The 12117-nt window shown below is 49.7% G+C and overlaps 1 protein-coding gene across 1 annotated transcript in view; it reads left to right on the top strand.

Annotated features, from left to right (window-relative positions):
* fat3b (FAT atypical cadherin 3b) overlaps positions 1-12117 on the top strand; it is a gene marked incomplete at both ends in the record, with an annotated part of 65925 nt that overhangs the window by 22223 nt on the left and 31585 nt on the right. The window contains 11 exons of the mRNA XM_079739038.1: positions 410-685; positions 1245-1455; positions 2083-2297; positions 4135-4293; positions 4461-4582; positions 4943-5125; positions 5639-5753; positions 6394-6681; positions 7530-7883; positions 8131-8304; positions 9557-10087. Of these exons, the coding sequence (XP_079595164.1) occupies positions 410-685; positions 1245-1455; positions 2083-2297; positions 4135-4293; positions 4461-4582; positions 4943-5125; positions 5639-5753; positions 6394-6681; positions 7530-7883; positions 8131-8304; positions 9557-10087 (2628 nt within the window). The remainder of the gene's footprint in view (positions 1-409; positions 686-1244; positions 1456-2082; positions 2298-4134; positions 4294-4460; positions 4583-4942; positions 5126-5638; positions 5754-6393; positions 6682-7529; positions 7884-8130; positions 8305-9556; positions 10088-12117) is intronic.

Here is a 12117-nt window from a genome sequence, read left to right on the forward strand (position 1 = left end):
AATTCACTGGTGTATCCCCTGCAGACCTCCACTAGACTAATCTTATCGCTCGCTCTCTCTTTCCCTCTCTCCCCCTCTGTCTCTGTCTATCTCTGTCTCTCTCTCTCTCTCCCCCTCTGTCTCTCCCTCTGTCTCCCCCTCTGTCTCTGTCTATCTCTGTCTCTCTCTTTCTCTCCCCCTCTGTCTCTTGTGTCTCTCTCTCTCTCTCTCCCCCTCTGTCTATCTCTCTCTCTCTCTCTGTCTCTCTCTCTCTCTCTCCCTCTCGTTCTCTCTTTCTCTTTACCTCTCTCTCTCCCTTCGTTATCAACGCTTTCTCGCTCTCTAATTCCTTATCTCTCTCTTTCCTTAACTCTCTCTCTTTCCTTATCTCTCTCCTCTCTCTCTCTGTCTCTCCATGTCTCTCGCCCAGGTGTTTATCCGTGTCCTGGACACCAACGACAACAGCCCCGTGTTCTCCCAGCCGGCGTACGACGTCAGCGTGTCCGAGGACACGGCGGTGGACGTGGAGCTGGTGCGCGTCCGGGCGCTGGACGCCGACGACCGCGCCCGCCTCAGCTTCTCCATCTACAGCAGCGTGGATCCGGCCAGCATGCGCATGTTCCGGGTCAACCCCGGCACCGGGGCCGTGTACACCGCCGACCGGCTGGACTACGAGGCCCGGACGCAGCACATCCTCACCGTGATGGTGAGAGACGTGTGTGGTCCTGGTGCGTGTGTGTGTGTGTGTGTGTGTTTGGTTGTGTGTGTGTGTGTTGGTGTGGGTGTGTCTGGGTGTGTGTGTTTGTGTGTGTGTGTGTGTGTGTGTGTGTTTAGAAGTGTGCTTATGTGTGTATGCGTCTGTGTGTGTGTCTGTGTTATTTTGTGTTTTTGGGTGTGTGTTTGGGCTTGTGTGTATGTCTGTGTGTGTGTGTGTGTGTGTGTGTGTGTGTGTGTCTGCGTGTGTGTGTATGTGTGTGTGTGTATGTGTGGGTGTGTCCGCCTGTGTGTGGTCCTTTGCGTGTGTTATTCTGTGTTTCGGCTATTATGTATGTGCACGTGTGTGTTTGTGCACGTGCCGCGCGTGTGTAGGCACGTTCTTGCATATTGGCTTGTCTACGTGTGACCCTGTGAGCGCTTTCCTCCCTCCCTCCCAGCCCGCGTACCTTCCACTTGGCAACCCCTCTCCGCTCCATTTAATCCCCCTAATTCCTCCCCCTTTCCTTATATCCCCCACCACCTTGCCTCTGCCTCTGCTGTGGCTCCAGGTCAAGGATCAGGAGTTCCCCTTCAACCGGGACCTGGCCCGCGTCCTGGTGGCCGTCGAGGACTCCAACGACAACACTCCCTACTTCACCAGCGCCCTGTACGACGCGGTGGCCTTCGAGTCCTCCCCGGCGGGCACCCCCGTGCTGCAGGTGACCGCCCTGGACAAGGACAACGGCTTCAACGGTCTGCTTACCTACAGCATAGAAGCAGGTGTGTGTGTGTGTGTGTGTGTGTGTGTGTGTGTGTGTGTGTGTGTGTGTGTGTGTTATCTCGGTGCTGCCGAGGAATGTAGGAGGAATGAAACCCCTTTCATTAATAACTTTGTGGGTTAGACGACGTATTGTCCCACAGCATTGTGGTAAGAGTCAACAATCACAGAGCTAAAAGAAGGGCATCCCCCACTCCTCACCCCACTTCTGAGATGGAGGACGGAGAAATAAAATCCCACACATGTAATGATGAGGTACAAATTCTCAATCAAAAATCAACTATTTGATGTTGCCGTTTTACTTTAACTCAAAAATAGATTCATATTTAAAGTGGAAACACAATGGGGACTGAGCCTATGGCCCACTGATGACTGACCTTGCATTTTGCAGTATGAGGAACGTTATGAACTGCGACACTGTTTGTATCTCTGTTAAAAACCATCGCCAAAGGTGTCGCCAAAGTTGAAACGAAACTTGCGACTTAAAACTGAACTTGCGACTCAAAGGTTGAAAAGCACGATAGGGTGATTATTTTCAGCTCCGACAGGTTTTTGCATTCCCAGAGGACAGCGGAGGAAATCACAATTCGGATAACCCCCCCCCCCCCCCCCCCCGCTGTCCCCTGCAGGGAACTCAGCCGGTTTGTTTGGGATCATTAATTCCACCGGTGTTATCTCCACCGCGAGGAGCCTGGACTTCACTAAGGTGGGCTCCTACATTCTGACCGTGCGGGTCGTGGATGGCGGCTCCCCCCAGCTAATGGCAACCGCCACGGCCCGCATCTCCCTGACCCTCTCGGATGTCTCCAGGCCATTCTTCACCCAGAGAGAGTACCAGGCTGAGGTAACGGAGGAGCCGGCTGAATGGATGGGAGAGAGGGAGAGAGGGTAGGAGGGAGAGAGGGACGGAGGGAGAGAGGGAGGGAGGGAGGGAGGGAGAGAGGGACGGAGGGAGGGAGAGAGGGAGGGAGAGAGGGCGGGAGGGAGGGAGGAAGGGAGGGAGGGAGGGAGGGAGGGAGAGAGGGACGGAGGGAGGGAGAGAGGGAGGGACGGAGGGAGGGATGGAGGGACGGATGGAGGGAGGGAGGGAGAGAGGGAGAGAGGGAGGGAGGGATGGAGGGAGGGAGAGAGGGAGGGAGGGAGAGAGGGAGGGAGGGAGGGATGGAGGGAGGGAGAGAGGGAGGGAGGGATGGAGGGAGGGATAGAGGGAGAGAGGGAGGGATGGGGGGAGGGAGGGTGGGATGGGGGAAGGATGGGAGGGAGAGGGGAAGGATGGGAGGGAGAGGGGAAGGGAAGGAGAAGGGAGTGATGGATGGAAGGATAAATTGATGGTGGGATGGATGGATAGAATAGATGTTGGATGGATGTGACATGAGGAAGGAGGCGGATAGAGTTGCAAAGTGGGCGGAGCTGTATCAGAGGGTCTTATTGGGGGGGTGGATGTAATAACCCCATTCATTTCCCTCATTGACACTTTTCCGTTACGGGTTTGGAACACTATAACTCAAATGTGTGTGACACCGTCCTCAATTAATCATGACTACAAACAGCTGTGAACCCGTGGGATAAAATCATGGTTCATTGACAGCCAAGTTACAAGGCTGTGTTCATAAATAACTTTGTGGCTAAGAAGACTAATAGTCCCATGGAGCATTGCGGTAAGCTTCAACCAATCACAGAGCTAAAAATAGATCATCCACCACTCCCCAATCCAACTTCTGAGGATATCTTTGAACCTGGTTTCTCCTTCGATTTCTCTGGACGTTATTTAAGACACACAGCGTAACACAAACTACCAACTAGACTTCTTCCACAAAACAAAATATAAAGGCATCTATGGCTGAGAATTTTGCCACAGAACGCAATCATCGCTCCGCGGTAATCATAAAGAAATCCTCAGCCGACTGACTCCTGACCCTTATTACTAGTTCATTCATCACTGATGACTCCCATCAAATTGTCCTCAGTTTTAGTTCACCGCAGTATTCTTAATCACCTTTATCCCTTTTTAGTAGACTTCTCTAATTTCTTACGGTTTTGTTCGTGTTGTATCTTATGTTTTATTTCTTCCAAGCTGTGAGAAGATACTTTATTCTGCGCTTGTACTCTGCCAACAGGGCTATGTCCCTATACCTAGTGTTATGACCAAATCTCTCCCTCGGGAGGAATAAAAGTACCCAACGATCTACCTATCCATCAACTACTTTATGTCTGTGCATAAATTATCGACTGCACCCTCGACTGCAGAAGAATAGCTCTCATCCTGCGGAACAAAGTGCATACTGGGTAACGTAGTATTAAGTACTTATTAAAAGAAAGCAATAACACTTTCTAATTTAATCCTTACATAATCAAGGCGTCTCCCACGATCACTCCCCATTATGTCATTAATAAAAATTAAGAAAAACTTAAAGAGGGGTTTTGCTTCCAGAACCATAAGCTCCGCCCACTTTGCAACTCTATTACTGTATGTTTCAAAATATGTTAGCATGGATGAGATGGACATGGTGAGTTATGATCGTAGGAATGTGGATGAATGGATGAAAACTTGATGGATGAATGGATGGATGTGATGGACAGAGCAGATAAAGGGAAAGGAGGAACTCCAGAGACGGATTGCGAGGCGACGGCCGATCACGAGATGATCTGCACCTTGTTGATATGCTCACCGCGACCACCAGGTGATGGAGAACCGTACCGTGGGCGCCCTGGTGACCGTCATCACCGCCGTGGGTCGCTCTGCGCTGGTGTATGACATCACCGACGGCGACGAGGAGCGCTGCTTCCTGATGAACCCCTACACCGGCGCCGTCACCCTGCGCAAACCCCTGGACTATGAGGCGAGTCCGCCCCCAAGAAAGAAAGAGACAAAAGAAAAACAAAAAGCCAATTTGCACTATCAGATCCCGGGGACTCTTTGAGACATCTGGGCGTGTGCGTGGGTTTGCTTAGGGTAAGCATGGCTCTGTATGCTTTTCCTTATTGTTGTTTATCTTTTGATGACCAGCGCACGACGTCCTACTCCCTGGTGGTGCGGGCGTTGAGCGTGGCGGGGGTGGAGGCCAGCACCACCCTGACGGTTCAGGTGGGGGACGTCAACGACAGCCCGCCCGTCTTGCAGCGAGTCAGGTATGGTTGGTCACTCCAGCTGGATATAGCTTCGCTCTCTCTGCCGGCGGTTTGACAATGGGATCTCTTTTGAATTGATTAGCTCCCTGCCCTGGTGCACACATGCACACACGCGCACACACACACTGAAGCACACACATTCGTTTGTGTGTGCATGTGTGCCCTTTTCCATCATTCCTTTTGCCCTCTTTCCCTCCCTCTGTTTCTCTCTCTCTCTTCTCCCTCTCTCCTCTCCCTCTTCTCTTTCTATCTCTGTCTCTCCTCTCCCTCTTCTCTCTTTCTCTCTCGCTCTCTCTCTCTCTCTCTATTCCCCTCTCTCTCTCTCTCTCTCTCTCTCTCTCTCTCTCTCTCTCTCTTTAGATACGTGGGTGTGATCAGCGAGGCAGCCCCTGTCAACAGTGTGGTCCTGGGGGAGGACGGCTTCCCTCTGGTGATCCAGGCCTCCGACGAGGACCGCAACCACAACGCCCTGCTGGTCTTCCGCATCATCGAGGAGACGGCCAGAATGTTCTTCAGCGTGGACTCGGGCACCGGATCGATCCGGTACGTGGCCGGTCACCGAGTCACGCGCTGAGTTTCCATCCCTTTATCCATGCTTCGATCGTCACACCCTCTCTGACTCCAAACTCATTTGAATGAAGGGCTTAGTGAATAAGTGTAACTTTCCTCTGACGTGTGGGGCGGCAGTAGCTCAGGAGCTAAAGCGGGTTGGCTGGTAGCCGCAAGGTTGTGAGTTCAATCCCTAGCCAGAGTGTCAAGGTGTCCCTGAGCAAGGCAACAAATCCTTACTGCTCCGAACGAGCTGGCTGTGGCCTTGCATGGTTGACACTGCCGTTGGTGTGTGAATTTGTGCATGAAAAGCGCTATATGACTGCAGTCCATTTACGTCTTTTTAACAGCGTCGTGTTCTTCATCACAATGCTAATCGTGATGAATTGTCACGATGCTCATCCCATTGCCCTCTATCTCTCACTCTCTCTCTCTTGCTCTCCCCCTCTCTCCCTCTCTCTCTCTTCCTCTCTCTCTCTCGCTTCTTTGTTTTTTTCTGCATCGCAGAACAATTTCCACCCTGGATTACGAGACCTTCCCGGAGTTTGTTTTCCGTGTTCATGTGAGAGATAGCGGCCAGCCTCCCAGATCTGCCGAGAGCCCCGCAGAGGTGCTGCTGAAGGTGAGTCATTCAGATCTGCAGCGGTGGGGGGGTTTATAATCTGGGATCCGGCGGTCCGACGATAATGGAGCTGAACTTCTGGTGGGAGACGGGAGACAGGCACGGTGCCTGGGCACAGAAACCGAAACATGAAAATTGCAGATTTAAGCTTTGTTTCCTGTTCAGTCATGGAGATTTCCTACTGAGGAAAATTCATTTTGCTTTTGGATGAAGCTGTCAGAGTTTTATTAAGTGTATTTCTAGAGTGGCCAGGCTATACCAGATGTTGATATGAAACCTTAGCCCTTTCCAGAACTTTACAGCCTTTTACAGATTAATAGTGCTGGCTGAGTTTGTGTTTTCGCTGTTGATAGCTAGTTAAGTGCTTACGAGCTCTGCCTCCAGTAACATGATTGGTCTAAACTAATATAAAGCGAAAGATAGTGAACCGCACTGTTTACCCAGATTTCAGTTACTCTATCAAACTAAAGATTTTAGATTATTAAATTAGATTACAATAATCGTATCTTTGATTATCAGATAAGATTATAAAGACAGATTTGTGAGACTAGGGGGTTTATTGTCTGCTGCTGGTACACCATCCTACGCTTAATTCCATATTTTTCTTTCTTCTATCTCCTCAAACCAAACCGATCCCCAGGTGATCAACATCAACGACTCCCCGCCGCGGTTCTCCCAGGACTCATACGAGGCGGTGCTGCTACTGCCCACCTACAAGGGGGTGGAGGTCCTCAGGGTGGAGGCGTCCGACCCCGACCTGACCCCTGACCCCGGCCAGGGGTCGCCCGAGACGGCCCTCAACTCCACCCAGCTCCTTTTCTCCCTCGCCGACGGGGGTCTGGAGAATTTCGCGGTGGACCCCGCCACTGGCGTGGTTACGGTCACCAACGGCGACCTCCAAAACGACCGCTACGTCTTCACCGTCAAGGTGAGGTCCGCTGTGTAATCAAGCCCGCCCCGGTTTATTCATGGCGCTGTTTATCATCGATACATATCAAAAAAGTGAGTTTGTTTTTCTGCAGTATATCAACAGCCTAACCCAGGTCTGTGTTAACATTCTTGGCATACGCTACAGATCTTCACAGGGAGATTAGCTTTTTCTTTGCTTACCCCCATCCTCCCTTCCGTCGGACGAGGTACGAAAAAAAACATTTGTGAAGCTGTTTTATGATTTGCCGTCTTCTGGCTCAAGGACACTCAAGCCGTATCGACCTTGATCGACGCTGGATTGTGATCTCTCAGATCCCCCCTAGACACAGCCTGTCTGCGCGACTCAGACAGAACGCTCGGCCAAGCAACAATAACCTCTGGCCAGCCCGATGAGAGAAGCGGCCGCGGGCAGCCAGATAATAGAAACGTCTTAACATCCCCCAAATGTGTGCAGACAAACGTATACGTTTTATTCTAGTCTGGCTTTGGCTACAGGGGCAGGGGAAAGTGTTTCTGACACTTTAATTATGTAGTTTCAGTTTTTTTTACTTGTTACTTAAAATGCAGACCGTAGACGCACCAACCAGAACTCCACTCTGGTGTCTGACGTCTGACTCGACTTGTCCTTATTACTAGTATCGGCAGTAGCTCAGGGGGAGGGGCAGTAGCTCAGGAGGTAGAGGGGTGGCTGGTAACCGTAGGGTTGCTAGTTCGATCCCTGGCTCCTCCTAATTAGAGTGTTGAGGCGTGAGCAAGGCACCTATCCCTTACTCCTCCCGTCGCTCTGCATGGCAGACGACGACTGCCAGGTCTTTTTTTCTCACGTGGATCAATTTGAACGGGCAGGTGCGGGACGGCCGCTTCTCGGCGGCGGCGACGGTGACGCTGGTGGTCCGGGAGGCGGTCATCGACGCCGGGCTGAGCTTCACCCTCCCCGCGTACACCGCCAGCGCGGCGGAGAACTCCACCAACGTCACCGTGGTGACGGTGGTCAGCGCGGCGGGCCACGCCCTCGGCGAGCCGCTCCGCTACGCCCTCCTGAACCCCGGCGGGAGGTTCTCCGTCAGGCCCTCCTGCGGAGTGGTGATGACCACCGGCGTGGCGCTGGACCGCGAGGAGCGGGACCGCTACGAGCTGGTGCTGGAGGTCCGCCGCGAGCGGGACGTGTTCCGGGTGGCCCGCGTCACGGTGCAAGTGCAGGTCGGCAAGGGGGGGGGGGGGGACGTGTGAGTGTGCGTGAGCGTCTGTGAGTGTATGCGAGCATGTTTGTGTGAGTGTATGCGAGCATGTATGTGTGCGTGTGTGCGAGCATTATGAGTATGGATTAGGGTGCGTCTGTATGTAGCCTTCATTGAAACCCTGTTCCCAGATCCCTACCCCAACCATCAGGGTCAGACCCTCAAGGACCTCGTCTCTCTTAAACCTCCTTCCTCCCTCCCTCCCGCAGGTGGAGGACGTGAACGACAACGCCCCAGAGTTTGTGAACCTGCCGTACTACGCGGCGGTCCAGGTGGAGGCGGAGCCGGGCCGGGTCATCTACAAGGTCTCGGCCTCGGACCGGGACCTGGGCCTCAATGGGGAGGTGGCCTACAGCCTCCTGGAGCAGCACAGGAACTTCCAGGTGAGGCTCTCCTTCCGTCCTCTTGTCCTGTGATATGGAGAACGGGCTGCTTGTGATGCGGTACGATACGAATGTTGAAAGTAAAGGTTTTTTTTAAAATGATTATGTTTGTATAATGGCCATAATTATGTAGTATATATAAACAATCGATAATGTTCACATTTATTTTTTCATTGATATTTCGCCTACTTTTGTTATATATGTATACATATTATTGCTGTCAAAATGGAAGCGTTAATATTTAACATATTTGAAAAAATTTACGCAGCTTTCATGACTTCCTGCGGCGCCTGACCTCCTATGATCTTCCATCGAGAGGAGCAATTAAATCTTGAGTACACACTGAGTCTAAAGGCGAGAGGCAGGGAGGGTGAACATGCTTGAGCAAGCAAAGCACGTTGCTCTCACAGTATTTGAACTTAAAGAGCCAGTAAGCCACTCACAGTATTGTTAGTGAGCCACTGTTTCAGATGGAATTCGAACACTGTGATTTAAAACAATGTGTTTTGGGCTGAGAGTGTCAGGAAAGAGGGGTGGGATGGGGTGGGGTGTTATTCTCATTATATTTCATTGATAAATAAATTATAACGAATAATTTATAATAAAATGTTTTTATAATATTTATATCGATTTTTTACAACGTTTTTTAATTATATGTATATTTATTTCTTTTAACATTTTAATAAAAAATATATACTTTTTTATTAAAGACTGAAAAAAGTTTTCAGTCTTTCTTTCTTCTTCAAATTCTCCTTCATTCTCGTTTAAATGCTGACACCTGTGCTGGACTCCCTGCGGGGAAACCCCAATGTCCTGTCTGTGCAGCATGGATAAAGTGTTGGTGTAAACCAGGGGTCACCAACACACTGCCCGCGGGCACCCGGTCGCCCGCAAGGACCATATGAGGTGCCCGCAGCAGGCCTGTTCTGAAAACATCACAACTCATTCTTGAACAACTCTTTCCCTTTTTTTCTTTTTTCCTTTTAAGTCATTGTGGATAATTAATGTGAGAAACCATTAACATGATCGGTGTCTTCACATAGATGAGTATCATTAATCATTTATAATAATATACAACTAAAGGCAAACTGAGCAAATTTGTTATTTCAGAAGAGTGTATCAAACTGGGTGCCCTTCGTATGACTCAGTACCCATGAAGTAGCCCTCAGGTTCACAAAGGTTGGTGACCCCTGGTGTAAACCCTCTCCCATCCGGTCATCGGCTGACCTCCCCCACCCCCACCCCCCCGCAGGTGAACGCCGCGACGGGGGAGCTGAGCCTGAAGAGGAGCTTCGAAGCCGACGTCTCCAACGCCGAGTACCGGGTGGTCGTGGTGGCGACGGACGGAGGCGTCCCGCCCCTCTCGGGCCGGGTGGAGCTGCCCGTCACCGTGGTGAACAAGGCCATGCCCGTGTTCGACCGGCCCTTCTACGGCATCAGCGTGCGCGAGGACGCCCCGCCCTCCTCCTCCGTGCTGGGCGTGGACGCCACCGGGCCCGAGGGCCGCCGGGTCATCTACACCCTGGAGGACGGCGACCCGGGCTCCCAGTTCGACGTGGGCTTTGACAGTGGCGTGCTGCGTGTGGTCTACCCCCTGGACTACGAGAGCGCCCGCTACTACAGGCTGACGGTGAAGGCCACCGACCCCCAGACCGGCGCCCGCTCCGAGGTGGACGTGGACGTGGCCGTGCTGGACGTCAACGACAACCCGCCGCTGTTCCGCAACGCGTCGTACTCGGCCACGCTGCCGGAGAACGCCATGACCGGGACCACCGCGTTGAAGGTGTGTGTGTGTTTGCTGTACGGCGCTCTCAGGAGTCAAGCGTCTGTATTTGCAGTGACATAGCGTAAGGACCGTATTTGATTGTATGTTCTTAAACAAAGTAATAGTAGTCATCGTGAAAAGAAAAATTATCCAATTTGACAGTTGGGGTATTCATAACCTGTCATTGGTGCCGGGAGTGCAGGAAATATTGCGCTGTTTACAATGCAAACCGGTCCTGAGAGTTCCATTATTCCTACGGCGAGACAGCTGGGAGCTCATCACACACGCCATCCGTTACCCCGCGTTAATGCTCCCGTGTTGGGACCATTTATCCTGTCTAAGCGCCCTTAACTGACCCTCCATGCAGACATCGCATTGGAGAAGTGCAGGCAAAGAGAGAGAAATGCTTCAATTTATTATGACCTTGTCTCTATGACTGCATGATTTGTGTGCAAGGGGAATGTCAAATTATTGTCAGCTTCTGGAATTTAGTAATATCTTATCTAAACAAGCATTCTACCATTATGGACTCAACCTTTAAAGCAGAAATGTCCTTCACTAAATTAGGTGTTTATTAATACTTTGTGTGCATTCATTTGTCAAAAAAAAGCTCCTGGTTAACAACTCAAAACTAAACATTTTCTTTAACCTCAAATCTTGCCTTTAATCCCTGCTGCGGTACGTTTCCCCCTGCACTTCAATTAAATGTTTAATGTGCAATGCAGACATATTAACGGGAATGTCAAATTATTGTCAGCTTCTGGAATTTAGTAATATCTTATCTAAACAAGCATTCTACCATTTTGGCTCAACCTTTAAAGCAGAAATGTCCTTCACTAAATTAGGTGTTAATTAATACTTTGTGTGCATTCATTTGTCAAAAAAAAGCTCCTGGTTAACAACTCAAAACCAAACATTTTCTTTAACCTCAAATCTTGCCTTTAATCCTTGCTGTGGTACGTTTCCCCCTGCACTTCAATTAAATGTTTAATGTGCAGTTCAGACATATTAATTATTTCCTGATGATGATTTTTTTTTGCTTTCTATTTTATTATAAACAGAAAACTTGATTGAAGTGCAACTCCTCTTGGAGGAATGCAAAAATGTTCATGTGAAACATTTATGCGCAAAACAATTTCCAAATACTGTTAATCAAAATCCGCTGACAATATGAAATGAAAGTGGACGATTATGCATATACATCAGAGTCCAAGATGCTATGCAATGGATCCCTCAAAGTAAACCTCAGGAATGTACGGCTGGGATGGGGTCGTCGTGGGAACAATCATGAATGAGAGGGTTTTCAATTAGCAAAACACAGCCCTGTCATTCAACATTGGACATCGCTATAGATTTCCAATGTAAACAACATTAGAGTATCTCTCCATTAGGGACAGGAGTGGTCTGGGACCACACAATACGAAATTACAACAACGATTGCGAATCGCTAAATGTTGCGATGCGGAAAATATTGCGTTAGGATTTTCGTACTTTTTCATCCTTCCTACATTTGCTTTGCTTTAATGTCTGGGTTTAATGTTTAACAGTTTCATCGGTGTCCGTTACTTTTCAAACAATGTCAGTGAAAAGAACATGACATAGTTAATGCAAATTGACTATGGTGTATACACTTTAGCGCCCTCTGTAGGACAATGCAATTAATTTGCTTAGACTAAGACAGCATTGACATTTTGCCTTAAAACTTTTAAAAGTTACGAACGGTACGAAAAATACGATTTTGGAGTCAACATGCAGGCGGAAGCAAAAAATTCCGATACCGACACAAAACGCTTTACTCAGTCCCTCCAGAAAAACGCGATTATGCGACCGCATAATTCAACGCATAATCAGCCAAAGTCCGCAAATTCATGCGGGGGCCACATTTTTCCAAATATGCCGCACTTTCACCGCATAAATTGCCGATTTCCTTGCAAAATATGCGGGGCTTGCGTGATTTCATAATCCCCGCATTTTCGTTAGAAAAAAAAGTCATATATACCTTAGCAGAAAGTTGAAAAATGATGCGTTTACTTCACACAAGAGCAGCC

The sequence above is a fragment of the Pollachius pollachius genome (genome assembly GCF_949987615.1).
Source record: "Pollachius pollachius genome assembly, chromosome: 6".
Lineage (NCBI taxonomy): Eukaryota > Metazoa > Chordata > Actinopteri > Gadiformes > Gadidae > Pollachius > Pollachius pollachius.